This window comes from Mastacembelus armatus, chromosome 7, assembly GCF_900324485.2.
Source record: "Mastacembelus armatus chromosome 7, fMasArm1.2, whole genome shotgun sequence".
NCBI lineage: Eukaryota > Metazoa > Chordata > Actinopteri > Synbranchiformes > Mastacembelidae > Mastacembelus > Mastacembelus armatus.
In genome coordinates, this window is record NC_046639.1 from 14,462,662 (window position 1) to 14,489,213 (window position 26,552).

A 26,552-nucleotide genomic window follows, 5' to 3' on the forward strand; every position below is an offset into this window, starting at 1 on the left:
GGAGGCTTTTTCTGGAGTTACTGGGTCATCCTGATAGTAATGAGTTACTAATCTAGCCTTCAAGTAACAAATGAACTAGTTTTTCTGAATAATTTTTAGACAGGATGTTCCTAATTCTGGCAATATTGTACGTGAAAGAAGGCAGTTCTAGAGATTTGTTATATGTGTAAATTGAAGGACATATCCTGTTCAGGATCCTCCAGTAGTGTTGGAGGCCATGGCTGGGATATCTAAAGTAGCTATATTGTTAGAAAAACAGTTTCTGAGTTTAGGCCCAAATACAAGAACTTCTGTTTTCTCTGAATTTAAAAGTAGAAAGTTACTGATCATCCAGGCCTTTATGTCCTTTGAACATGCCTGAAGTGTGGCTAACTGGTTTGTGTTATCAGGTTTCATGGATAGATAAACCTGAGTGTCATCTTGTCCATGTCATCATGGACATGAACAAATTGGAATCTGTCCGATAAATAAGATTGGAACCATTTTAACGCTGTTCCTTTGATTCCAATCACATGCTCGAGTCGAAATGAGTCCATTATCTGAGGCTAAGAGAAGCTCCTTGGTGACTTGTAATAATGCTGTTTCTGTACTATAATGTGCTCTAAATCCTGATTGAAAATCTTCAAATAGTTCATTTCGGTGTAAGTGGTCTGATAGCTGCTTAGCAACAGCTTTTTCAAGGATTTTAGAAATAAGTGGTAGGTTGGATATTGGTATATAATTAGCTAAGACTCCTGGATCAAGACTAGGCTTTTTGAGTAAGGGTTTGATTACTGCAGTCTTAAAAGCCTGTGGTACGTAGCCTGATACTAGAGATAAGTTTACTATGTCTAATAAAGATGAGTTAATTAATGGCAGGGTGTCTTTAAGCAGTCTAGTCGGGATGGGGTCTAAGAGACACGTTGATGATTTAGATGAAGCAACTACTGATGTGAATTCAGAGAGATCTATGGGAGAGAAGCAGTCTAAACATAACTGAGGTCCTACAGATGATTCAAGAGCTACTGTAGTAGAAGATTCATTTATTGCAGGTATAGGAAGCATCTGATGAATTTTATCTCTAGTAACTTTAATATAAATAAATTTTATCTCTCACTGCTGAGAGCTAAGGGAACACTGGGCTCAACAGAGCTGTGACTTTTTGTCAGCCTGGCTACAGTGTTGAAAAGAAACCTGGCATTGTTCTTATTTTTCTCTATTAGTGATGAATAGTATACAGTTCTGGCTTTATGGAGAGCTTTTTATATGTTAATAAACTGTTTTTCCAGGCTAGAAAAAGTTCCTCTAAATTTGTGGAACGCCACTTCCTTTCCAGCCTTCGTGATGCCTGCTTTAAGGTACGAATATGTAAATTATACCACGGGGCTAGTCTTCTCTGAATCACTAACTTCTTTTTCAGAGGGGCCACAATATCAAGTGTTTCACGCAGTGAGGTTACAGCACTGTCAACAATATGATCAATTTGGTAGGGAGTGGAATTGAGGCAGCTGCCCTCCACTGTGTTTGTACTTGGCATAGATGTAAATAAAGATGGAATCATTTTCAGTGTAGTGGAATTTTCTTCCAAATGCTGCATGATCCATTATCTTAAATTCAAAAGTTATTAAAGAATGATCTGACAAAATAGGATTGTGGGGAAAAATGTTCAATTTCGATGCCATAGGTCAGAACAAGATCAAGGGTGTGATTGAAACAGTGGGTGGGTTTATTAACATTTTGAGTGAAACCAATTGAATCTAATATTTAATTAAATGCAGTGCTGAGACTATTATTTTCAACATCTACATGAATGTTAAAATCTCCCACTATAATGACTTTATCTGAACTAAGCACTGGTCTGGAAATTCAGTTAAAAACTCTGAGTAAGGGACAGGTGCACGGCACACAATGACAAGTAGAACTGTTTTTTGTGTTTTTCAGTTTGGATGTGAAAGGCTGAGAGTCAGGCTCTCAAATGAGTTATAACTGTTTGAGGATGAAAGTTTAATAATAAGTTTGAGTGGAAGATTGCAGCTACTCCTCCACCTCGACCTGTGCTTCCAGGAACATGACAATTTTTATGACTGTGGGGGGTTGATTCATTCAGACTGACATATTCATACTGCTGCAGCCAGGTTTCAGTAAGACAGAGTAAGTCAATTTGGTGAGCAGTTATCAAATCATTTACTAACAGAGATTTAGACGAAAGAGTCCTGATATTTAATAATCCACATCTGACTGTTCTGTTTTTCTGTTCAATAATAGGAGTGGTCTTAATTTTTATTAGGTTTTTATGAATAACTCCTCTTGAGTTAACTTCTGATTTATTTGATTTATATGTTCAAGGGGCAGACACAATCTCTATGTGGTTTGAGGAGGAGTGACGGCTCTATGGAAACTGCAGAGAAGTGTTTTAGACTGAGTTTGGATTGTCAAACTTTAGGTTGGCTTATAAACTCGGCCAAATTTCTAGAGATGAGAGCCACACCATCCAAAGTGGGATGAATGCTGCCCCCGGCTACCAGACCGGGTTTTCCCCAGAAAGAGGCTCAGTTGTCTATGAAGCCCACATCGTTTGCGGGACACCACCTAGACAGCCAACGATGGAATGACGACATGGGACTAAACATGTCATCGCTGGTCAGATTGGGGAGGGGTCCAGAGATCATGGACCATGTCCAGAGTTCTCGTTTTAAGACGTAGTGTTAAAAGAAATGTATTAATAATTGTTGGCCTTACTGGGTTACCATTGCCCTGGAGTATATAAATATCATTTACAACTCACAAAATCTATCTTGGTGATAATGAAGTTGTTAAAAAAAAAAAGAAAGGTGACAAGAAGTTCTTGTCATCTTAACACATTCTAGGAAAATGATGTCATGTGGTTCTGATCTTTTCAGATCTCTTTTTGTGAGGCATAGCTCACATAATCTAATGCTGCTTGTAAATAGCACATTGACACCGTAAGTGTGTTTGTATGTCGTAGTTCTAAACCACACCTCCATTCTCATTGATTCGACTCCAGGGTTGCTAAGACCTGACTACAGCTGATAATTATATCAGAAGTCTAGTGTTGCCATTAATTTTTCCATCATCACATGGTATGTTTCATGGTGTATTGAATAAAGACAAGAAAGCTCCTGATTTCTTGTGTTTTATCAGCTTAGAAGTATTATGTTTGTTGATATTTGTGACTTTGGTGAAGATCAGATCACATTTTCTGAAACATTTATGCAGGAAACAAGGAAATTGCAGACAGTGCTGTTCTTTTTTTCTTGTAGCTACAAGGTGTGCCTGCTTTTTGCCTTTCTTTTTGGGGTATGGGGGCTTTAAAACCTAGCATATCAGCAGCATTCTAAAAATGGAAACTTGAACATATCCTGAACTCTCTGATATTGTTCTTAATGGAGTTTAATTATGTTGCATATGTATGCTCTCAGTTATTAGATCAACAGTGCCCCCCTTGTTTCAATAGACAATAGTTGCCCCGCTTGTTTCAATAGTTGATGTGAGTCATGCCTCACAAAAAGAAATTAAAAAAAAAAAACCTATGATCAAGAGTTGTTGATTTGCATGTAGAAAGAAAGAATGTGTAATCTCAAAGAGTGTAAATATTCATCACTACTGTTTACCTAGCCAAGATCCCTCCAAAGGCACAATACAGAATGCTCAGTGAGGTATAAAAGAACCATAGAGTAAGAGCTAAAGACTTGAAGGACTCACTAGAGCTGGAGAACATCTCTGTTCATAAGTCACCAATATGCAAAACACTGCACAGGCATGGTATACTTGGTAGGATACCACAGAGGAAGCCATTGCTTTCCTAGAAAAAACATTGCAACATGCCTGAAGTTTGATAAAGACCACCTTGACACTTCACAATGCTACTGTGAAAATGTCAGGTGGACAGATGAATTGAAGGTAGAATTGTTTTAGAAGAAAACACTTTGTGTGAAAAGAAAAAAAAATGCCTATAAACATGAAAATATCATCCCAACAGTGAAGTACAGTGGATGAAGCATCATGATTTGGGGTTGCTTTGCTGGCTTTGGGGCTGAATTCCCCAACAGCAATGAATTTTCACTTTTATCAAGGTATTCTACAGGATAATCTCAGGGTGGCTGTCTAAAGTTGAAACTCAGAAGAAGCTAGGTGATGTGGCCAGACAATGACTCTAAACATCCACTTTTTCTAGTGGCCCAGACAGAACCCAGACCTCAATGCAACAGAGATGCTGTGGAATATATTGGTGTAATGAAGCCGTTGACACCAGACATCCTAAGAATATGGCTGAGCTGAAGCGGATCTGTATGGAAGAAGGTCTAAAATTCCTCCTGAATGTTATGCAGGTCTTATCCACAGTTACAAGAAGTGCTTGCTTGAGGTTTTTGCTGCTAGTTATTAAAACATGTTTGCCATTGCTGCTTCTGTCATCACTTTGTATGTTTAATGGGTGTGTTGAATAAAGACATGACAAACCATGACAGGAAATTGCAAAAAGTGGCTTTCCTTTTCTTGCAACTGCATTTAACTTTCACTGTCCTGTGCCATGATTGTTATTCTGCTGAGGGATTATCTATGTTGCTCATGTCTCTTTTAATGTATCGTCCTCCTACCTGAATGCTTCATCTTACCTTCAGGTGCACTTTTCACTTTGGTTCTTGAGCTGTTTCCCAGTTCCTCACTACAAACCACTACCAAATTTGTCAAAATAAATAGTGATGTAGAAACTTTGTAAAAACTTCACGTTTTTTGCAGTCATCTCTGGAATAATGTTCTTACCTTTTTCTGACATTTTTATACTAAACAATTAACTGTGAAAATTGTAGCTACACCCCTAAACTAGCTAAACTGATCCCAGTTGGTGTACAAGAAATTACAGTATAGAAATGCTAACCTAGGCCTCATGTAGAAATCACTATTGCTTAGTGTTGTTTATCCAGCTGAGGGCTCTGATAAGTTGATTTTTTTCTTTGTAAAACACCAGATTAATTGATACTGAAAATTAGTCTGTTGCAGGCCTATGATACAGGTGCAATAGAGACCTGGGACAGCTTGGACCCTCCATGCTTTTTAATCCTACCTCACACCTCCCATCACTGTCAGCCATATTTTTTGTGTGTGATGCTGAAACATTAGCTTGACAATGTTCACTTAAGAACAGGGTTATATTTAATAATCTGTCACAACTTCTGTCTTTTCTCAAGACAAACTGAAAAACTTACTCCAACAAATTGACCTGTGTGTGGGGTTTTGCAAGCATGCAGTTCCTCAAATGCCCAGGATGATGTTCTGTTTGGTAAAAGAGGAAAGTTGTAATGACTCAGATTTCACAACTGGGTATATGTTTTACCAGTCCAAAGGTTGCTGGAAAATAGTTTAATTTTTTTTTTTGGAATGATCACTTGTTGCTGCTTTTTTTGTATTGTGATTTAGGCATTTTAAGAATGACACAAGTGACCTAGCGGGATAAACCAGCTTTGTACCCTGGGGCAGAGATGGGCTACTGGGCCTGTGTTAACACCCTACTATCTAGTTTCTTCACAATGTGTACAGTGTTTCTCTGCTAGAATAATATTTTAATAGTAAACATTCATTTATGAGGCATAAAACTAAAAAATTATGAAATTCCTATAGGTAGATTTTAGTACATTGATCCTCTAGCAGAGTCAATTAATGGAATTATTGATAAAAAGAAAATTTCTGTCTGTTTGGAAAAGCAATGATATTTTTAAGCAGCATAGGCAACGATTTCTGGTTTCTCAAAAATAAGAACTTCATTAACTCTAGCTGAAAATTTTTTTGCAATGTTTTAAATGATTCAGTAAGGTAATCTGCTGATAAATTAGTTGGGTATTATTGTGAGTTGGTAATAATATCTTAAGGGCCCTGTTAATGTTGAGCCTATGTAGTCGTGAGCCCCTGGACAGTTACTTCCTCTTCTCAGATGGCCTTGGGAGCAGTGTGTGAATGTGTTTTGAAATGGGGAAAACACATAGTTGTGCCAACAATTACTTACTGATCAATTTGTTAATTATGGCATTTATTTATTTATATGCTTTTTAAAATTTGATTAAATTAAAAAAAAGTAGTAAGAAAACAGTAGTAGCTCTGAAAATATAATGTGTGTTCATTTTCCTATATGTTCATATGTTTAATCAGGGAGGGCAATGAACCTGGTGATGATTTGACAGTGACCTACAGAGAGCTGCTGCTGAGGGTCTGCCAGTTTGCCAATGTCCTGAAGTCTCAGGGTAGGTGAAAACTACTCAATTTACGCAAGTTCATATGTGGACAATATTGTTGGTACTCTTCCGTTTAAAAAAAAAAAAGAAAAACCCACAGTCCTCACTGAAATAACTTAAAACTGAGTAATAACAGTAAATAAAAATTTACTGAAAATGAATTAATAAAAAATCTGACATTGCTTTTGAATTTTGGTTCAAGAAAAGCATTTAAAAAAACAAACTAATGAACCTGGGCTGTACAAAAATAATGGTACCCCTACAAAAGATTAAAAAACAATTTCACCAAAGGGATATGTTAAACTAAAAGTGCGTCTTATAATTAGCATCACAAGTTTCTTCAAACTTGTATTCAGTTAGTCTGTCTATTTAAAGGGTGTAAAGTAGACACTGTGCTAAACATGGACTACAGACAGCTAAGGAGAGAGTTGTCTCAGGAGATTAGAAAGAAAATTTTAAACAAGCATTTTAAAGATAAAGGCTATCTCCAAGCAGCTTGATGTTCCTGTGATTACAGTTTCACATATTATTCAGATGTTTAAGGTCCACTGTACAGTAGCCAATCTCGTGGCCACAAGAGGAAAATTGATGGCGAATGGTAACTAAATAGCCCAGAACAACTTCCAATGAGAATAGAGGTGAACTCCAAGGTCAAGTTACATCAGTGTCAGATCGCACCATCCGTTGCTGTTTGAGCCAAAGTGGACTTAATGGAAGACAGTCGAGGAGGATTCCACTGTTGAATGCAAATCATAAAAACGGAAGACTGCAAATTGCCGAAATACACATTAACAAGCTACAAAGCTTCTGGGAGAATGTCCTTCGGACAGATGAGCAAGTCACATCAGCTCTATGTTCACAGATGCAAAATAAAGCATATAAAAAAAAAAGAACATTGTACCTACGGTGAAACATGGAGGAGGCTTGGTTATGTTCTGGGGCTGCTTTGATGCATCTGGCACATGGTGTCTTGAATCTATGCAGAGTACTGTGAAATCTCAAGGCATTCTGGAGTGTGAGTGGAGTGTGTTTGCCCAGTGTTAGAAAGTTTGGTCTCAGTCGCAGGTAATGGGTTCTCCAACAGGATAATGACCCAGAACACACAGCTTAAAAACACAGAAGAATTGCTAAGAACATAGCAATGGACTATTCTGAAGTGACCTTGTATGAGCCCTGCTCTAAATCCTATTGAACATCTGTGTAAAGAGCTGAAACATGCAGTCTGGAGTAGTCACCCTTCAAACAGTGAAGCAATTTGCTCACAATACTAATTATTTGCTTTCTAATTGTCCAGTAATATACTGTATTTTCCGGGCTATAAGTACACTGGAGTATTTTAGCAAAACAGCCTTGTTGAACAGAAAAAAACTGTAAAAACTCTAAGTCATGTCGGTGTATAAGTCCAATTATACTAATTATAGTCTAAGTTAGTCTTTGAAGAATGTAGACCAGGTATAACAACAAACAGAAGTGCATTACAAAATTCATTCATCTGTGTCAAGTAATGTTACACAACTCCACCAACATTGGGATGGGGAGAAGATGAAGCAGCGTGTCTACCTCATCTTTTGGGTTGTCTGAATGCCATCAGTCATTCCAAACTTTGTTTCAGCTGCATACTTTATTACCTGCTCTTTGAACTCTGCAGTATAGCTCTTTCTTTGGGCGGCATTTTCACTTGTGTTACACTAGGAGTTAGAGTTTAGCGTGAACATAAATGTTTCTTCAATGGTACAATATTATCTTCAATTGAGTCAAGAGTGCCATCTGAAGCTAGTGACTACTCAACAAAATACTTATACACATATAAGTCACTCTACAAGCTTGAGGAATAAATAAAGTGCCACTTATAGTCCAGAAAAAACAGTACTTGCCATGATGTAGTGTACATTAGATTTTATCTGTAAGAGCGTACCAGTACTTTGTATTTGCAAATACCCTCAATTAAATCGCTGTTTACCTAAGTGAAGCTATGTTTTTAGATAATAGTAACAAGCGTCATGGTTTACTGGTATAACATGGTCTTGCAAAAATCTGTTTTTCCTGCAGTATTGGTTTATACCTTATTACTGTATACAATATGACAGTGAAGTCAGCTGAAGTCCATTTGTCCATAACTGTTTTTGTCCTGTCTTCTACCAGGAGTGAAAAAAGGTGATCGTGTGTCCATTTACATGCCCATGGTGATTGAATTAGTTGTAGCCATGTTGGCCTGTGTCCGCATCGGAGCTGTTCACTCCATAGTGGTAAGTTAAAAAGGCATGGCATATTAAATGGAGCTCAGCACATTCCCATCTACATAGTAAATTACGCTTACTGTAGTTTGAGATGAAAGATGTATGGATCGAGATGTTATTTAGACTGTGTGCACTGCTGTTTTCCAGTTTGCAGGTTTCTCTGCTGAGTCTCTGTGTGAGAGGATTCTGGACTCCCAGTGTTCGTTGCTCATTACAGCAGGTCAGTTTTATATTAGAACACAAGTGTGTTGCAGGTTTGAATTGGACTAGACCAGCACTATACCCTCTCCAGGGTGCTTGGGAGTTTGCCCAACAAGTTCACATGTGCTTTGTGGACTTGGAGAAGCCATTCGACCCCGTCCCTTGTGACATCCTGTGGGAGGTGCGCTGGGAGTATGGGGTCCGGGGCCCTTTGCTAAGGTCTATCCAGTCTCTGTATAACCAGAGCAGGAGCTTGGTTCGCATTGCTGATAGTAAATCAGACCTGTTCCCAGTGCATGTTGGACTCTGGCAGGACTGCCCTTTGTCACCGGTTCTGTTCATTATTTTTATGGACAGAATTTCTAGGTGCAGTCAGGGGCCAGAGGGAGTCCAGTCCAGGGACCACAGGATCTCATCTCTGCTTTTTGCAGATGATGTTGTCCTGTTGGCTCCATCGAGCCAGGATCTTCAGCGTGCACTGGGGCGGTTTGCAACTGGGTGTGAAGCAGCTGGGATGAGAATCAACACCTCCAAGTCTGAGGCCATGGTTCTCAACCGGAAAAAGGTGGCTACCCCGGTGGCCACCCCGGTCTGCCAATCCAGGGGTACTGTCCCCGAACGCCACGCGATGTTGCACAGGCGTGTCAGCCATGACAGCCCAACAACATCCAGAGACTTGAGGTACTCGGGACGGACCTCATCCACCACCGAGGAGCTGCCGAACTACCTCAGTGACTTCGGCTTGGGTGATCGATGGATCAGCCCCCGAATCCCCAGCCCCTGCTTCCCTTATGGAAGACGTGTTGACGGGATTGAGGAGATCCTCGAAGTATTCCTTCCACCGTCCGACAATATCCCCAGTCGAGGTCAGCAGCTCCCCAGAGCACTGCTTCCCCCTCCTGAGGCGCTGGACGGTTTGCCAGAATTTCTTCGGGGCCGACAGGTAGTCCTTCTCCATGGCCTCACCGAACTCCTCCCATACCCGAGTTTTTGCCGCCATCACCGCCTGGGCTGCAACACGCTTGGCCCTGCGGTACCTGTCAGCTGCTTCGGAAGTCCCACAAGCCAGCCAAGCTCGGTAGGACTCCTTCTTCAGCTTGACGGCATCCCTTACCTCCGGTGTCCACCACCGGGTTCGGGGTTTGCCGCCACGACAGGCACCCGAAACCTTACGGCCACAGCTCCTAGCCTCCGCGTCGACAATGGAGGTGGAAAACATGGTCCATTCGGACTCAATGTCCCCAGCCTCCCCCGGGATCTGGTAGAAGCTCTCTCGGAGGTGTGAGTTAAAGACCTCCCTGACAGTGGGTTCGGCCAAACATTCCCAACAGACCCTCACAGTACGTTTAGGCCTGCCAAGTCTGTCCCGCTTCCTCCCCCGCCAGCGGATCCAACTCACCACCAGGTGGTGATCAGTTGACAGCTCTGCCCGTCTCTTCACCCGAGTGTCCAAGACATACGGCCGAAGGTCAGATGACACGACTACAAAGTCGATCATTGACCTCCGGCCTAGGGTGTCCTGGTGCCATGTGCACTGACGGACACCCTTATGCTTGAACATGGTGTTCGTTATGGACAAACTGTGACTAGCACAGAAGTCCAGCAACAGAACACCGCTCGGGTTCGTATCGGGGAGGCCGTTCCTCCCAATCACGCCCCTCCAGGTTTCACTGTCACTGCCCACGTGAGCGTTGAAGTCCCCCAACAGAATTATGGAGTCCCCGGTAGGAGCACCTTTCAGCACCCCCCCCGAGAGACTCCAAAAAGGCCGGGTACTCTGCACTGTTGTTCGGCCCATAGAAACAACAGTGAGAGACCTATTCCCGACCCAAAGGCGCAGGGAAACGACCCTTTCACTCTGGGGGGAAAACTCCAACACGTGGCGACTGAGTTGGGGAGCTATGAGCAAGCCCACACCAGCTCGCCGCCGCTCACCGCGAGCAACTCCAGAGTAGAAGAGAGTCCAGCCTCTCTCAAGGAGCTGGGTTCCAGAGCCCAGGCTGTGCGTGGAGGTGAGCCCGACTATCTCTAGTCGGTACCGCTCGACCTCCCGCACAAGCTCAGGCTCCTTCCCCCCGAGTGAGGTGACATTGCATGTCCCTAGAGCCAGTTTCAGCATCCAACGATCGGGTCGCCGAATGTCCCCGTCCTCGACCACTGCCCGATCCACTATGCACCGGCCCCTTATGGATCCTCCTGCGGGTGGTGGGTCCACAGAAGGGCGGCCCCACGTCACTCTTTCGGGCTTTGCCTGGCTGGGCCCCATGGGGGGAGACCCAGCCACCAGGCGCTCGCCTACGAGCCCGAACCCCAGGCCTGGCTCCGGGGTGGGGCCCCGGCTTCGCCATGCCGGGCGACGTCACGGTCCTCGATTGTCATTAATTATTTATTTGAATGGGAAATGTGAAGCATCTTTTTAGGAATGTCATTATGAACCCAAAGATTACATTTTTGGTATTTGTGCTAAGCTTTATTGCATTCTCTTTGCTGGCGTATGACAGCCATGGCTTTTCCCCGCTGTTTGCCATAGTTTCTGTAGAGGCTATATTAGACTTACTGGCACAAAACTTCAAGTAGTATGTTTATCTTTTATCTTTTTCAACTTAAACTGATTTGGCTTGGGTAACAAGGGAAACCAACATAGAAGAAATGGTCATAATCTATTACCCTGAGTACAGTACTAGAAATATCAACAGTACTAGAAAAATCCACTGCCTGCCTTGATTATGTGAGGGCCCTTTGACATACTGCAAAAGATGAATCTTTTGCAGTTTTGTCTTTGGGATGAAAATAATCAGACTCATGACTGGGCATTTTAAGAAATGCTGAAATGCAATTTATTCAACCATTGTACATCCAGTGGATGGAGATTTCACTGGGTTGCACATAGATTGCACTTGAATATAATATTCTTGTCTTTTTCTCTGACAAACTGAAAATAATGGGAGTATATCCATCCACCTTCTTTCTGCTTAAAGTGTATAAATATCTTAAAAGACGATGAAAAATATAAACATTTACAATTGATGTTTGGGGACTGTCAGCCACACTGGACTACTGGCCTTTCTGTGATTCTCCAGATTCTACAGATGTCCAATCTGCCACTGTGTCCATGTTGCTAATGTGGAATCTGTCTCTGCAGTCATCTTAAATAGCAACAACAAATACAAATACAAATACACATACTGTTTTACCTGTGGGATTTTTTTCTGTGGTGCTGGAATGTCTGTTTTTGTAAATTCTTGTTTTTATTAGTAATGAAAATTACTACTTTTTACTGAAACTACTACAAGTATTGTATTCCAATTTTAAAAGAAGCAGATCACAGAATGTTTGAAAAAGAAGTACTTTTATCTGGTTGAAAACAAATGTCAGCTTGCTAACTGTGCTTCCTTCAGCATCTTTTGTTGGGCTTTTGCACTTTATTTTCAGTCCATCTTGCTATTAGTACAAACAAACAAGTAAATTTTTCTTTCCCAAACTAGCCTGACTGCAGTATTTCTTTTCTTCTCACTCTCACCCTATCGCTCTTTGTTCATCTCTGTTTTTATCTCTCATTTCCATTCAGATGGGTTTTATCGAGGAGATAAGCTGATTAACCTGAAGCTCTTAGCTGATGAAGCAATGCGGAAATGCAGAGACAAGTAAGTTGTTTGGACAGACATACATACATAAACAGTCTTGTATGTATCTCAATAACAGCTCTTTATTCCTTGGTCAGTGTTAAAACATATATAAAGCTAAAGTGCTATTCATGCATAGTAAAATTACAGTAAGATGTATTAACTCCCAACAAATGATAAAGATATGTTTGTCATAAGTTTAGTTTTAATATTTGCACTGGTATAGAGCAGAGTAAAACCAGGTAATAAGATGACACAAGAGGTAAGGAAGCCAAATGTGTATATAAGCCTTTGGAGAGAGCAAATGAAAAAACATTAAATGTCTGAATAGAAAATGATTTGGAAACATACAAGGAAAATACTGTAAGTCACAATAAGGAACGCACAATAAACAGAAAAATGAACAGAGTTGAATACAACAGATGATCCAGTAGCAATGAGTCAAACTCCATTCCATGCATATTCTGCCACTTATCTGGAGTTGCGTCATGGTAGCAGCAGGCTCAGCAAGGTAACTGTCCCCAGCATTGTTTTCCAACTGTGCTTGGGGGCTCTCAAGGCATTCCCTGGCCACATAAGGTATGTAGTCTCGCCAGTGTCCTCTAGGTCTACCCCAGGGCCTCCCGACATATGGACATGCCTAGAAACTCTATTGAAAGGTGCCTAGTAGATATCCTTATCAAATATCTGAATCACCACAACTGGCTCTGTGTTGACACAGTGACCAGTGGCTTACTTAAGCAGCTGTTATCACAGTTCAGAAGTTTACAATGCATATGTAGCATTTAGGGGTAGCTCCTGCCTACCTCTTGCTCACTGGCAGATATCTTGGCAGTAGAAAGATTGTGAAGATGAGCAAGATGAAGGTATTTATGAATTTTGCAGAGTAAATGCCAGCTAGATGGATGAATCCATGGTGTGTGGTTTCAGTACAAGTTGCTGTGTTTTGGTAGTTCATATTACGGAGTAGAAGTGCTATGATCCACTTTAGGTGGTGATGAATGTGTGAATGTTTCGACCCCCCAAACTATTATTTTTAATGTCTCATGGAGACTCAAAGACGGTTAGTTGACAGAGCCTCAGCACAAAGCTTTGAAGCTCATAAAATAAACTCATGCACTGCTGAAACAAAACAAGTGCACATATAAATGACATTGATTACACAGCACATCTGCTTTCTGCGTTTGTTTTGGATGGTGTTGGAGGTTTCTCGACTGGCAAGCCAGATCCACATTCATTCATAGCATGAGAATGTGGGTCTGGAGCTCTCACCTTATGGAGTCTCTTCCTAGGGCTTTAAATGAGCCTGGCTTATCACTTATCACACACAAGAATATGCACAGAAATGGTGATAACACCATGTATTCTCATGTTTTTACAACAAAAACAGCAGTCATTCAGTAGCATCTCTACTCTACTGCACTCCATATTGGATTAACGCTAGGTTTGTTTGTTGATACTGGTGTCATTGCTCCTTTGCTCGTATCATATCCTTCATTTCTCTGATTGGTTTATTCTGCGTCAATTGGCCAACCCCAGGAATTTGATCTCAACCCATGAGGTTCCAGACTAATTTTTTGTACAGAATAGACAAAGAATGGTCAACAGAAAACTTTGCCTTTGGAATGTGAATGTGCTCTGATTATTTAAGGACCAAATGGCTTGAACCAATGGCTCCAGTACCCCAAACACCCCCCAACAAGAGTTCAGGAGGGAGTCCTACCGATCCAGAAAACATATGTAGACTGGCTGTGCCAACTTCCTTGACCCCTCTATTAAATTTACTGTATTACTGCATTAAATATTACCGGAGAGTGCCGGAATACGCACTAAGCTTTTATAAATGCTGATATGTGCAATAATTATGTAATTGTGATCAACACAATGTCTCTGTCTCGGTGCAGGGGTTTTCCAGTTGAGAAGTGTATAATGCTGAAGCATTTGTCCAAAGAAGCAGAAAAGACTCATCTGGGCTCTCAGTCTCCTCCAGCCAAGCGATCTTGTCCTGATCTGCAGGTGGGCCATTTTACTTCAGTTCTGGCCACTGAAGAAGTGTCACTATAACCAGTGGTTAAAACATTAATTTAATTTGTCATCGTTATAACATCACATCATAGTCCCATCATAATATGTTTTTCATATACAAAATTATTTTAAGTTCATATTCTCCCCAAGAAAGCATTATTGCCTTGCTTTTCCCATGTTTATCAACTAAAACGCAGTAGGGACAGTTATACTTACATGTATTATTTGTAATTTAAACAAAAGGCTGGTGATATTTATATTACCAAATTTTATGAAAAGACCTGCAAAGAATTTATGAGCACTCCAGAGACAGTAGGAAAGTCTACGCATTGAGAGGTGAACATGATGCTGATTGTGGTCTTTTAATTGGATTTGTTGATGATAAATATATAGTACAACTAGCCTTTATCTTTGAATAAAATTTTATGTTTGAGTAAGTGGATTTTGCTTAAATTTGTCTGAGAATGTTATGAAGATGTTTTGTAAGCCCAATAAGAAATAATGTTTCCTCAACTGAGAAATTCAGACGCAAATTCACCCTGAGCCTGAGCCTCTACAATTCTTTACATATAGTAATCAATCATGAAAATCTACTAAAACCTCTCTCAGTGCCTTAGGTGGCATTGTGGATCATATATTTTTTTTTAACTTTGTGTTCTTTGTGTTCCCTTTTTAACTTTTCCTCCTCCTCTTCCTTTCCCATCCAGCAGGAGAAACAGACAGGGAGAGTAAAGAAAACACGTCCTGTTCCACAGGTATTTTCATACCCTTCCCCCTCTACTAAACCTCCATAAAGTCTTTGTTTTTGCTTTTTTAAAGGAGAAATTCATCCTCAATACAATATGAAGATAAGCATACATGCTTACGTAAGGGCAGTTTTGTTAGGGGAATTATTCCTTCCTTAATACCTCCCACAAAAATAAAGAAACTGTTATTAATTGTTTTTACCAAGCAATAGTAGTTTATTATTCCTTTTTATTTTTTATTATTTTTGACTGTGCTGACAACATTTGTGAACATGAAAAAAGACTCAGAAAATAATATAATTCATGACTAATGTATTAGCTCTTCGGTATCTGCTGACACTACAATGTGGTGGATTTTATGTTATCACTACTGACTTAGCTTTAACAATTATTCATTAATTAATAATTGAATAATCTATGAAAGTGTGTGCCACAATCTGGAGTAGCATTAAAATGAAGGCCTACATTTAGACAAAACTAGAAATAAAAAATATAGCCGCAAGCAGCCGCCCTCAGCAAACTGCCGGTGCGAGCGACCCACGGCCGGTGAGAGGTCGAACGCCTCCAGCATGAAGTGGCTCACCGGAAGCCCTTCAAACCAGAACAGGATTCAGAGCTGGAAAGCTGAGGTGGGGGATTTTTTCAGGTTAATGTTTGCCTAACTGACAGACACTGAAACACTTTACATCTCCATGGTAACCAGAACAGCAAAAGTAATCGTCATCGTAATCGGTCAGCGTCACAGCAAGAGCGTGGAAAATAGAGCATAGGTCCAATTGACTTTTTTGATCGGGATGCTCTAAAGGATTTTTCTGGAACATTTGATATAGTTCTGACAAACTAAAATGTGGCTCTCCATGCAAATTTGCAAGTCCTTACAAAGGCAGCGCCACCGCGCCTATAGTGAATTTGTTCGATCACATGGGTTCAGGCCCGCAGGGAGTGTAAGTGATTAAAATCTGACAACACAGTAGCTGCAGATATTGCTACAGCGTTTGCATCTTTAGGTTTAAAACTCCCATTAGAAAACAATGGTGGCTTTAGGTCATCACCAAGGCAATAGTGTGGGAAATAGAGCTTGGGTCTGATTGGCTTTTTTGATCAGGATGCCATAAAAATAATAAAAATGAGGACAATGTTGTTCCATCCAAAAAAGTTTGTTGTTTCCCCAATAATAAGCCATGGATAAATAAGGACATTAAAGACCTCCTCAACAAGAAGAAGAGGGTGTTCATGGCACGAGACAGGGAGAAACTCCGGGCTGTGCAGAAAGAACTCAAGAGGAAGCTGAGGGAGGCAAAGCAGCTCTATAGAGGCAGAGTAGAGCACAAGTTGAGACAGAATAATATCAAAGAGGTGTGAAATGAGATGAAAATAATGACTGGCTATAAGAAGTCACACACTGCTGTGGAAGGAGACTCAAAGTTTGGTAATGAACTTAACCTGTTCTTTAATAGATTTGACACCACCTCTGCTTCTTACTCTGACCCAGTGTCCTCACACACCATCTCTCCTCCCTCCACCACCTTAGCTGATGCATTGGGGTTTCTTCACATCCCTCCAGCCAACATCTCTGCCCATGCTGCCTCCCCATTGCCCACTGATGCCATCTCCTCTATCAGCAGCCATACAACATTGAAGTATACCTCACCTCCAATACCTCCTCCCCTGCCCTCACTATCTGACTCCTCATCAACACAATACACAGGCCCAGCCTTTGCCACAGAACAAGTGAGGAAGGAACTAGCTAAACTAAAGACCAACAAAGCAAAAGGACCAGATGAGATCAGTCCCAGAGTACTTGTGCTGGACAGCTTGCAGAGGTTTTTCAGAAACTCTTCAACCTCTCTCTGAGGCTCAAGAAGGTGCCTAAGTTATGGAAAACTTCCTGTATTGTCCCATTACCAAAAAGAGGCAGTCCCAGTACTCTCAGTGACTTCAGACCAGTAGCACTAACATCACATGTCATGAAAGTGTTTGAGAGACTGGTCCTGCAACACCTGAGGTCTCAAGTGTCTGAATTTCTGGACCCCCTGCAGTTTGCATATCAGGAACACATCGGAGTGGAAGATGCCATCATCTTAATGCACAGAGCATACTCCCATATGGAGAGGCAGGGAAACACTGTGAGAGTCATGTTCTTTGACTTTTGAAGGGCTTTCAACACTATTCATCCCCACCTACTAAGTGCAAAGATGCAGGATATGGAAGTTCCCGCAGATGTGGTGGAGTGGATCAAAGACTACCTCACTGGGCGGCCACAGTTTGTTGGCCTAGATGGCTGCGTATCTGATGCGGTGATGAACAGCACTGGTGCACCCCAAGGAACTGTACTGGCACCGTTCCTGTTTACACTCTACACCTCAGATGTCCGCTACAACGCAGGGAACCTGTCCCCTCCAGAAGTTCTCTGATGACTCTTCAATCAGACACTTGATAAAAAGCTTTATTGATTGGTATAACAACAACTGTCTAAAGCTCAATATCAAGAAAACCAGAGAACTGGTGGTGGACTTTAGGAGGAGCAGGAAGACCCCAAATCCTGTCTCCATCCTTGGAGAGGAAGTAGAGATTGTGGACTCCTACAAATATCTTGGAGTCCACATTAACAACAAACTGGACTGGTCAAACAATACAGATGCACTCTTCAAGAAAGGACAGAGCAGACTGTTCTTCCTCAGGAGACTCTGTTCCTTTGGCATGTGCAACAAGCTACTGAAGGTGTTCTATCAGTCTGCAGTAGCGAGTGCACTGTTCTTTGCAGTTGTGTGCTGGGGAGGTAGCATCAAGGCTGGTGAGGCCAAAAGACTAAACAAGTTGATCAGGAAGGCAAAATCTGTTGTTGGACTGGAACTGGACAGTCTGGAGTCTGTGGCAGAGAGGAGGATGGTGGACAAAATCAATACCATACTGGACAATTCTGCCCACCCAATTCATGAGGAACTGTGGCGAATGAGAAGTTCATTCAGCCACAGACTAATTCCTCCTAAAGCCAAGACTGAGAGATTCAGGAAGTCTTTTGTGTCCACGGCCATAAGACTCTATAATTCCACAATAAAAAACAACACGCACGCACACACACACACACACACACACACACACACACACGCGCACGCACGCACGCGCGCGCACACACACACACACATACACTCATACAAACCCCCAAAAATAATTACTTTATTACTTTTCTACATACAAGTTAATTACTTTATTACTTTAGTAATTACTATAAATTTATGTAATTTAAATAATATTAAATTTAATAACTTTAAATGAGAATAACTGCTGTAACAATTGAATTTCCCCTTGGGGATTAATAAAGTACTTCTTCTTCTAAAGGATGTTTCTGCCGAATTTGGTACAGTTCTGACAAACTAAATTTTGGCTCTCCATGCAAATTTGCAAGTCATAAATGGGGCGCCACTGCGCCTATTGTGGCTTTGTTTGTGGGTTCAGGCTTATGGGGAGTATAAGTGATTAAAATCTGACAACACAGCAGCTGCAGATATTTGTACAGCATTTGCACCTTTAAGTTTAAAACTCCCATTGGAAAACAATGGTGATTCTCGGTCATCGCCACGGCAAGCACGTGGAAAATAGAGCATGGGTCTGATTGGCTTTTTTGATCGGGATGCCCTAATGGATTTTTAAGCCATGTTTAGTAGTAAAGTAAAGTTTTGCTCTCCATGTAATTTCATTCCTCAGTACAGCTCTCCCATTGGAAAATAATGAAAGTGAAAGTGACTTATATGGTAACCCATACTCGGAATTTGTGCTCTGCATTCAACCCACCCAAGTGCACACACACAGCAGTGAACACACACACAGCCAATGCTGCGGCGCCCGGGGAGCAGTTGGGGGTCCAACTATTCACTCTGTGCCACAGACAACTCCTGCCAGACCTGAGACTCGAACCTGCAATTTTCAGGGTACAAGTCCGACTCCCTAGTCATTAGGCCACGACTGCCTGGCTTAGGTCATCATCAAGGCAACAGCGTGGAAAATAGAGCATGGGTCCGATTGGCTTTTTTGATTAGCACGCCCTATAGGATTTTTGTGCCAAATTTGTTAGACCTGTGACAAACTAAATGTTTGGCTCTCCATTTGAATTTTCAAAACGTTATATAGGGGGCGCTTTTGCACCTATTGTGATTTTGTTTAATCACCTGGATTCAGGCACCCGGGGTCTAAAATTCATCAATTGGTCAGATTCAAATCCGACAATGCGTGTGCAAGTTATCACAACTCAAAGGTGCCAAAACCTTACGTCAACTTGCTGCATCCACCAAAGGAAAACCGTAAAAATTAATTACGAAATTTGGATAACTTTTGCAGCCCCTCTTGTGTAGATTAAGTAGACCAAGAATAAGTTGGTCAAAAGCCCAAAGAGGAGTTCGTTCAAGATCAAGGTGAGCAAAACCAGCAAACCCAATGACCTCAAGTAAAAGTCCACACTGGTGGACTTCCTGTTGGTCGCACGATCTCGACTTTATAAGCTTTTGTGGCTTGGCTAGTGGGTCAACACTAGATGCTGCCTTAACCCCCCCCCCCGCTTCTTCACTCCTGGCCCATTGAGCAATTATAATAGTCCCTGCGCCGTAACCTTTGGTCGGTGCTCAGGCCTAAATATAGAGACAATTTTGCACCATAAAAAATAAGAATGCACTGCCCACGTTTCTTAAACTGTCTAAATTCATTGGGATAAATGTTCACTCTGGAATTGCAAAAACACTGCTTTCTCTTTCTTCTGCACTCATTGTGTTGTGTTTGTACACTTTTAACTATAAGACTCTGCGGAGTCTAAAATGAAGGAGGCTGTTGTGTCTTTCTTACTAAACCACAGGTGTCAAACTACAGCCCATCAGAGCCACTACCCTGCTTATTTTCCCACTGTCCCTACCTACTGTTGATTACCTGGATCAGGTATGGTCAGCCAACCAGGGGATATTGGAACAGGGATAGTTGGAAAACGGACAGGACAGTGGCCCTCAAGGACTGGAGTTTGACGCCTCTGTAATCAGTAACAAGTTTTTCTTTTACTTGCTCTTCCTCTACTGCTGTAGCTCACTTGGTTTTGATTTTTTAAATTAAATATACTTTTTTGGTTCTACAATTTGAAGCTCTTTGTAAAGGCTACATTTCTTTGCAGACGGGACTTGAGTCTTTCTTTGTCAGTTTTTTTTTCATCTATAAAATTGCATTCACTGTCTCATTCACTCCATCATTACCTGAAAGTTTTAAGTCAGTGCAAAACTTTTTTCTGAGCTATATATATACTGTGGATTAAAAACTAATAATTTCCCTGCAGCAGCATGGTGGCTGAGTGGTTAGCCTCACAGCAAGATGGGCCCAGGTTCATAAACCATCAGGGACCTTTCTGTGTGGAGTTTGCATGTTCTCCCTGTGCTAGTGTGGATTTACTCCGGGTACTCCGGTACACTCTTGTGTACATTTCACTAGGGCTGGGTGATAAAAGAATCTTGAGGTTTACTACCACTGATAGGCAGTTTTGAATTGAATTCTGTCCTGTATTTGGGTCAACACTCATCTGCACATTTACTCTTTTAGTTGCTTTTGTCTGCCTTTTCAGTCATTCCCATAAGAACCAAGGACCTGTGAGAACAATTTCATATTTTACAGCATAAGCCATGATACTAGTAGGAACAGGGAAAACCCAGGTTTCAAAGTTATTGACAGTGGTTTATCCTGAATATAAAGTTCCAAGACACATTTTTCAACATGATGCAGGGTAAAAATGGAGGAGCTGCTTTGTACCCTGTCATATGGCTAGACAGGATATAGTGGAAGAGTCTTCGGTCTCTCTTTTAGTCTAAAGAAAGAAATATGTCATTTTTCAACACCTTTATGTTGCTCTTATACGAACAGGCCCCTGATTCTTTCTTAGAACATGATATTCATTGGTTAGCGCTGTATGATTTCCTCTTTATCCATGGGCATGATTAGGTGCATTCCTGTGTACAGTCTTCAGTTAGATGAATTAGACTTGGGTCAACTTTACTGTTTGAAAAGACCTTGCTTGGTTTCTGGGATTGATTGTTTTTGGCACATGAAAGGAAATAAAACTGATTCAGAAAAAAATCTTGATACCACCTACATTGTATGATCTTGGTACCACCTACATTGTATGATCTATTACTTGTGGGACCACTTTAAATAATTGGATAGATTTTGTTCAGTTATCAGTTCTATTATGAGAACAGTTTTGTAATTCTTTTTGTGATCCTTTTATCTAGCTATTTATACACTTGTCTTACAAAGTTTCCCCCGCGCTTCCTTAAAGTGTGAATAAGTTGTCCTTCACATTTTTTGTCTTAAATCAAACGGTAAATGACCCAGCCCTGATAAACACACAGATTTATAACTTATCTTACATCTCTTTATTACTTTATTCACTGTAATTCCACCTCAGAAGTTTTGATTTTTGTTGTTTGTACTCTCTCTCTTCTTGCTAATTTGCGAGGCATGTTTGTCAAAGTAACTTTCTTTCACTTTTTTGTTTTAGATTGTAGCGATATTTATTTATTATGGATGTTTAGTGCCAGATTGACTGGGACTTTATTGATAACTCTGGGAATTTGTGTGCTCTTATGTTCTATGTGTTTATGTTTATGCATGCCTGTTTGCTTGTGTGTGTGTGTGTGTGTGTGTGTGTGTGTGTGTGTGTGTGTGTGTGTGTGTGTGTGTGTGCACTTTTGTCTTTTACATTTTATACCAGGTTCCATGGAACACCAAGGTCGACTTGTGTTGGCACACTCTGGTATGCGGAGCTTCAGATGAGTGTGAACCAGAGTGGTGCGAGTCTGAAGACCCACTCTTCATCCTCTACACCAGTGGATCAACTGGCAAACCAAAGGTAGTACAGAATTAACCATTAGAGCCGTAATGCTCTGCATCTGCGTAAAAAGACACATAAACATTTTTTCCCACTGTCTGAAATTAAATCAGACTAAACTTCTCCTGTTTTAGGTCAGTTAAGATTGCCAAAATTATTTCTATTTGCTAAATGCTGCAATAATGAGAGAGAGAATATTTTAGAGAGATTTTTATTACTTTCTTCAAAGTCAGAAGTTTACATGCACAAAGACTACTACAGTGGTGGGAAAAAGTATTGGCACCTTTCCATTTTTGCATGTTTGTCACACTTTAATATTTCAGATCATCAAACAAATTTAAATATTAGTCAAAGATAACACAAGTAAACACATCATGCAGTTTTTAAATGGAGGTTTTTATTATTAAGGGAAAATAAAATCCAAAACTACATGGCCCTGTGTGAAAAAGTGTTTGCCCCCCCCTGTTAAAACATAACGTAACTGTGATTTATCACACCTGAGTTCAATTCCCCTAGCCACACCCAAGCCTGATTACTGCCACACCTGTTCGCAATCAAGAAATCACTTAAATAGGACCTGCCTGACAAAGTGACGTAGACCAAAAGATCACAAATGGGTCCTCCAAATGGACAATGACCCTAAACATACTGCCAAAAATAGTCACAAAGTGGCTTAAGGACAACAAAGTCAATGTTTTGGAGTGACCATCACAAAGCCCTGATCTCAATGTATGTAAACTTCTGACTTCGACGAAAGTAATGAAAATAGCTCTCAAATCTTCTGTCTCTCATGATTGCAGCATTTAGCAAATAGAAATAATTTTGGAAATCCTAACTAACCTAAAACAGGAGAAGTTTAGTCTGATTTAATTTCAGACAGTGGGAAAAAATGTTTGTCTTTTTACACAGTGTATGTAAACTTCTGGTTTCAACTGTAAGTTAGAACCAGACCATGTTCACCATGGGTGAGTTCTTGTAGTATTATTTAGTTGCCAACTGTTTGATTTGTAGATTTAATATATTGATGTATTAGTGTTGAAGTATTTCCATCTTCTCAAATTTCTTATTTTATTGTTGACTGTGTCATCTTGGTATTTGGAAAACACTGACATTTCACCACGGACTTGGAAATTTTCTTCTTATACAAGAGTTTTTGTGGTTTTGAACAGTCAGCAAAATTAGAGTTTTCGATTTTCCGCTTTCATGATTTTTGATATTCAGGACTACATTAATGATTTTTGCATGTTGTGCATTGAGTACATACAAGTTGCAATTATTAGCTGCTTTACTTATGTAGATAAAAACAGCTCACATAAAAATAAAACTTGCTGAGACTCTGGAGGTAACACTGGAAACCTAAGCACTAGATATTGTTTACTGCTTAGCTTTACTTGTGTGTTTATTTGGATGCTTTTTAGCCAAAGGCTTTCTGTTGTGTTTTTTTCTCTACTTCAATAGTGCACTTCAAAAGAAATTGTAAAATAAAAGTTCATTAATTCTTGACTTTAAGATAATATTGAGAAATTCTTAGTCACAGCGAGTTGCTTTGATAATGATAGCTAACTGTTGGTGTAAGTAAGGGCCAAAAATTGCAGGTAATGATCATTGTCAGTACAGAAATATTATGATGGTGAATCAGTATTCTTACATACTCTGGCAAAGTCAGAAGGATGTCTGTCTTTTGAACTTCCATTTATTTTCAACTTAAGATCTTTGTGTGGTGCTTTTAGCTAACTCATTTTTAAATTATCCAACATATTTTAATGTACTGGATAGTGTTTAGTCCTTGCTGATCCTCCTCTCACCTTCAGGGAGTTCTTCACACAGTCAGCGGCTACATGGTCTACACTGCCACCACCTTCAAAATGGTGTTTGACCACCAGCCTGATGATATCTACTGGTGCACAGCAGACATTGGTTGGATCACTGGACACTCCTACATCACCTATGGACCACTGGCTAATGGAGCCACTAGTGTCCTGGTGAGTGGAGCCTGAGGAACTTTTTTCTTCTTCTTCTTTATGTATATGCCATATTGAAATATCTTTTTATATATTATATTTTTTATAATATGGAATGTTGAGCAAGACCGGTGAAATTTCACATAAAACTGGGCGCCCTCTCTACATTTCTAAGAGGTGAAGGATTCAACAGAGACAGAAACAGGGAAGGTGGAATTGAAAAAGAAAATGGTGGAGACAAAGAAGCAGAAGCAGGTTCAGAACTATTCTAGGAGTCAGCTGATAGAAACTCAGGGAATTATTTATTTTTTTAATATTTGTAGCGTGGAAGCAGCTTTCATTATTAATCTGCTTAAAGTAAAAATGACATTTTATTAGGTATTATAGTTACGTTGAGTAAGAAGACCTCTTTTTCAAGTACTGTGTGATCTGTTTATGGATATCCTGTCTCAATAGAGAAAAAAACATGTTAATAAAGAATACACTGAGATTGGAATGCATGTTGAGATCCTGTAAAAGTACTTCACATTTATGTTCATTGACAAGTTCACCAGCCAGTTACAGTTAGACCTCACTGTGAGCTTTTATTATTATTTTTAAATTTGCAAGTGGGACAGCTTTAAATGACACAAACCCAGGCTCCAGAGACTCAGACATGACGTTACAATTTCTTTGTCATATTGTTTCTTTTGATTTTGTTTTGTATTTACTCTTTCTTTGACTCTGTTTCAGTTTGAGGGCTTGCCCACCTATCCAGATGTGAGCCGCATGTGGGAGATTGTGGATAAATATTGTGTGACCAAGTTCTATACAGCTCCGACTGCCATACGACTGCTGATGAAGTATGGCAGCGAGCCAGTGCAGAAGTGAGTTGGTCTTGATTCTCTATTTCTCTTTCAGCAGTGTCTGAGTGTTACAAGTCATCTTCTAGTGTTGTTATTACAATTCTTGTAAGAGTTCTGTTTTCAAAAAATAAAAAAACATGAACATGCATTTTCAGCAAAATAATATTAAATAGGAAAGTGATTTTCCACATCTTATTGGTGTTGGTAAGGTGTGGTGAAAAGGATGAGAAGAGCGTAGGAACCAAGTGCAGAACACAGTTCTTTATTAGCCTGGACTCACCAGGCTCAGGCACAAACAAATTAAACTCGGCGTCAGGACGGGCACAAACTCGCCACTCTGCTTCAGGCAACGAACATAGCTGAATTAATCCTCCAGCAAGGAATGGGAAAGGAAAGGAAAAAGCATAAATACATGGAACATAAAAGACTAATTAAACACAGGTGACCCTAATTCAGGTGATGAACATAAAACTACCACTGCCTAAACAGATAACACAGAATATACACCAAAATAAGAGCCCAAACAGGAAATGCAAAACCCACACCATAACAGGTGCATGGTGAGAGACAGTTTTAGTGGTTTCTGTGGTAATCTAATCTAATTGATCTTCTCTCTCTTTTTGCAGGTATAAACGAAAATCTCTGAAAATTTTGGGGACAGTGGGAGAACCCATTAACCCTGAGGCCTGGCAGTGGTACTACACTGTGGTGGGAGAAAAGAGATGCCCCATTGTTGACACCTTCTGGCAGACAGAAACTGTAAGTTGTGCTTAATAAGGTATCATATTTTCACTGAAGGCCTTCTAATAGTTTTAAACCTGATATACAGTGGGTACGGAAAGTATTCAGACCCCTTTAAATTTTTCACTCTTTGTGTCATTGCAGCCATTTGCCAAAATCAAAAAAGTTCATTTTATTTCTCATTAATGTACACTCAGCACCCCATCTTGACAGAAAAAACCAGAAATGTAGAAATTTTTGCAAATTTATTAAAAAAGAACAACTGAAATATCACATGGTCATAAGTATTCAGACCCACTCATATTTAACTCACATGCTGTCCATTTCTTCTGATCCTCCTTGAGATGGTTCTGCTCCTTCATTGGAGTCCAGCTGTGTTTAATTAAACTGATTGGACTTGATTAGGAAAGGCACACACCTGTCTATATAAGACCTTACAACTCACAGTGCATGTCAGAGCAAATGAGAATCATGAGGTCGAAGTAACTGCCCAAGGAGCTCAGAGACAGAATTGTGGCAAGGCACAGATCTGGCCAAGGTTACAAAAGACTTTCTGCAGCACTCAAGGTTCCTAAGAGCACAGTGGCCTCCATAATCCTCAAATGGAAAAAGTTTGGGAGGACCAGAACTCTTCCTAGACCTGGCCGTCCAGCCAAACTGAGCAATCGTGGGAGAAGAGGCTTGGTGAGAGAGGTAAAGAAGAACCCAAAGATCACTGTGGCTGAGCTCCAGAGATGCAGTAGGGAGATGGGAGAAAGTTCCACAAAGTCAACTATCACTGCAGCCCTCCACCAGTCGGGGCTTTATGGTAGAGTGGCCCGACGGAAGCCTCTCCTCCGTGCAAGACACATGAAAGCCCGCATAGAGTTTGCCAAAAAACACATGAAGGACTCCCAGACTATGAGAAATAAGATTCTCTGGTCTGATGAGACCCAGATTGAACCTATTGGCGTTAATTCTAAGCGGTGTATGTGGAGAAAACCAGGCACTGCTCATCACCTGCCCAATACAATCCCTACAGTGAAAGATGGTGGTGGGAGCATCATGTTGTGGGGGTGTTTTTCAGCTGCAGGGACAGGACGACTGGTTGCAATTG

The 26,552-nt window shown here is 40.7% G+C and overlaps 1 protein-coding gene across 2 annotated transcripts in view; it reads left to right on the forward strand.

Moving 5' to 3' along the window:
* Positions 1-26,552, forward strand: part of acss2 (acyl-CoA synthetase short chain family member 2) — a 51,837-nt gene that overhangs the window by 6,721 nt on the left and 18,564 nt on the right. The window contains exons 3-12 of one of the 2 annotated variants that reach the window (XM_026332019.1): positions 6,142-6,233; positions 8,367-8,470; positions 8,609-8,681; positions 12,231-12,306; positions 14,190-14,301; positions 15,018-15,065; positions 21,793-21,930; positions 23,721-23,891; positions 24,603-24,736; positions 25,342-25,474. In XM_026332019.1, the coding sequence (XP_026187804.1) occupies positions 6,142-6,233; positions 8,367-8,470; positions 8,609-8,681; positions 12,231-12,306; positions 14,190-14,301; positions 15,018-15,065; positions 21,793-21,930; positions 23,721-23,891; positions 24,603-24,736; positions 25,342-25,474 (1,081 nt within the window). The remainder of the gene's footprint in view (positions 1-6,141; positions 6,234-8,366; positions 8,471-8,608; positions 8,682-12,230; positions 12,307-14,189; positions 14,302-15,017; positions 15,066-21,792; positions 21,931-23,720; positions 23,892-24,602; positions 24,737-25,341; positions 25,475-26,552) is intronic. The other variant, XM_026332020.1, reaches the window with a different exon arrangement.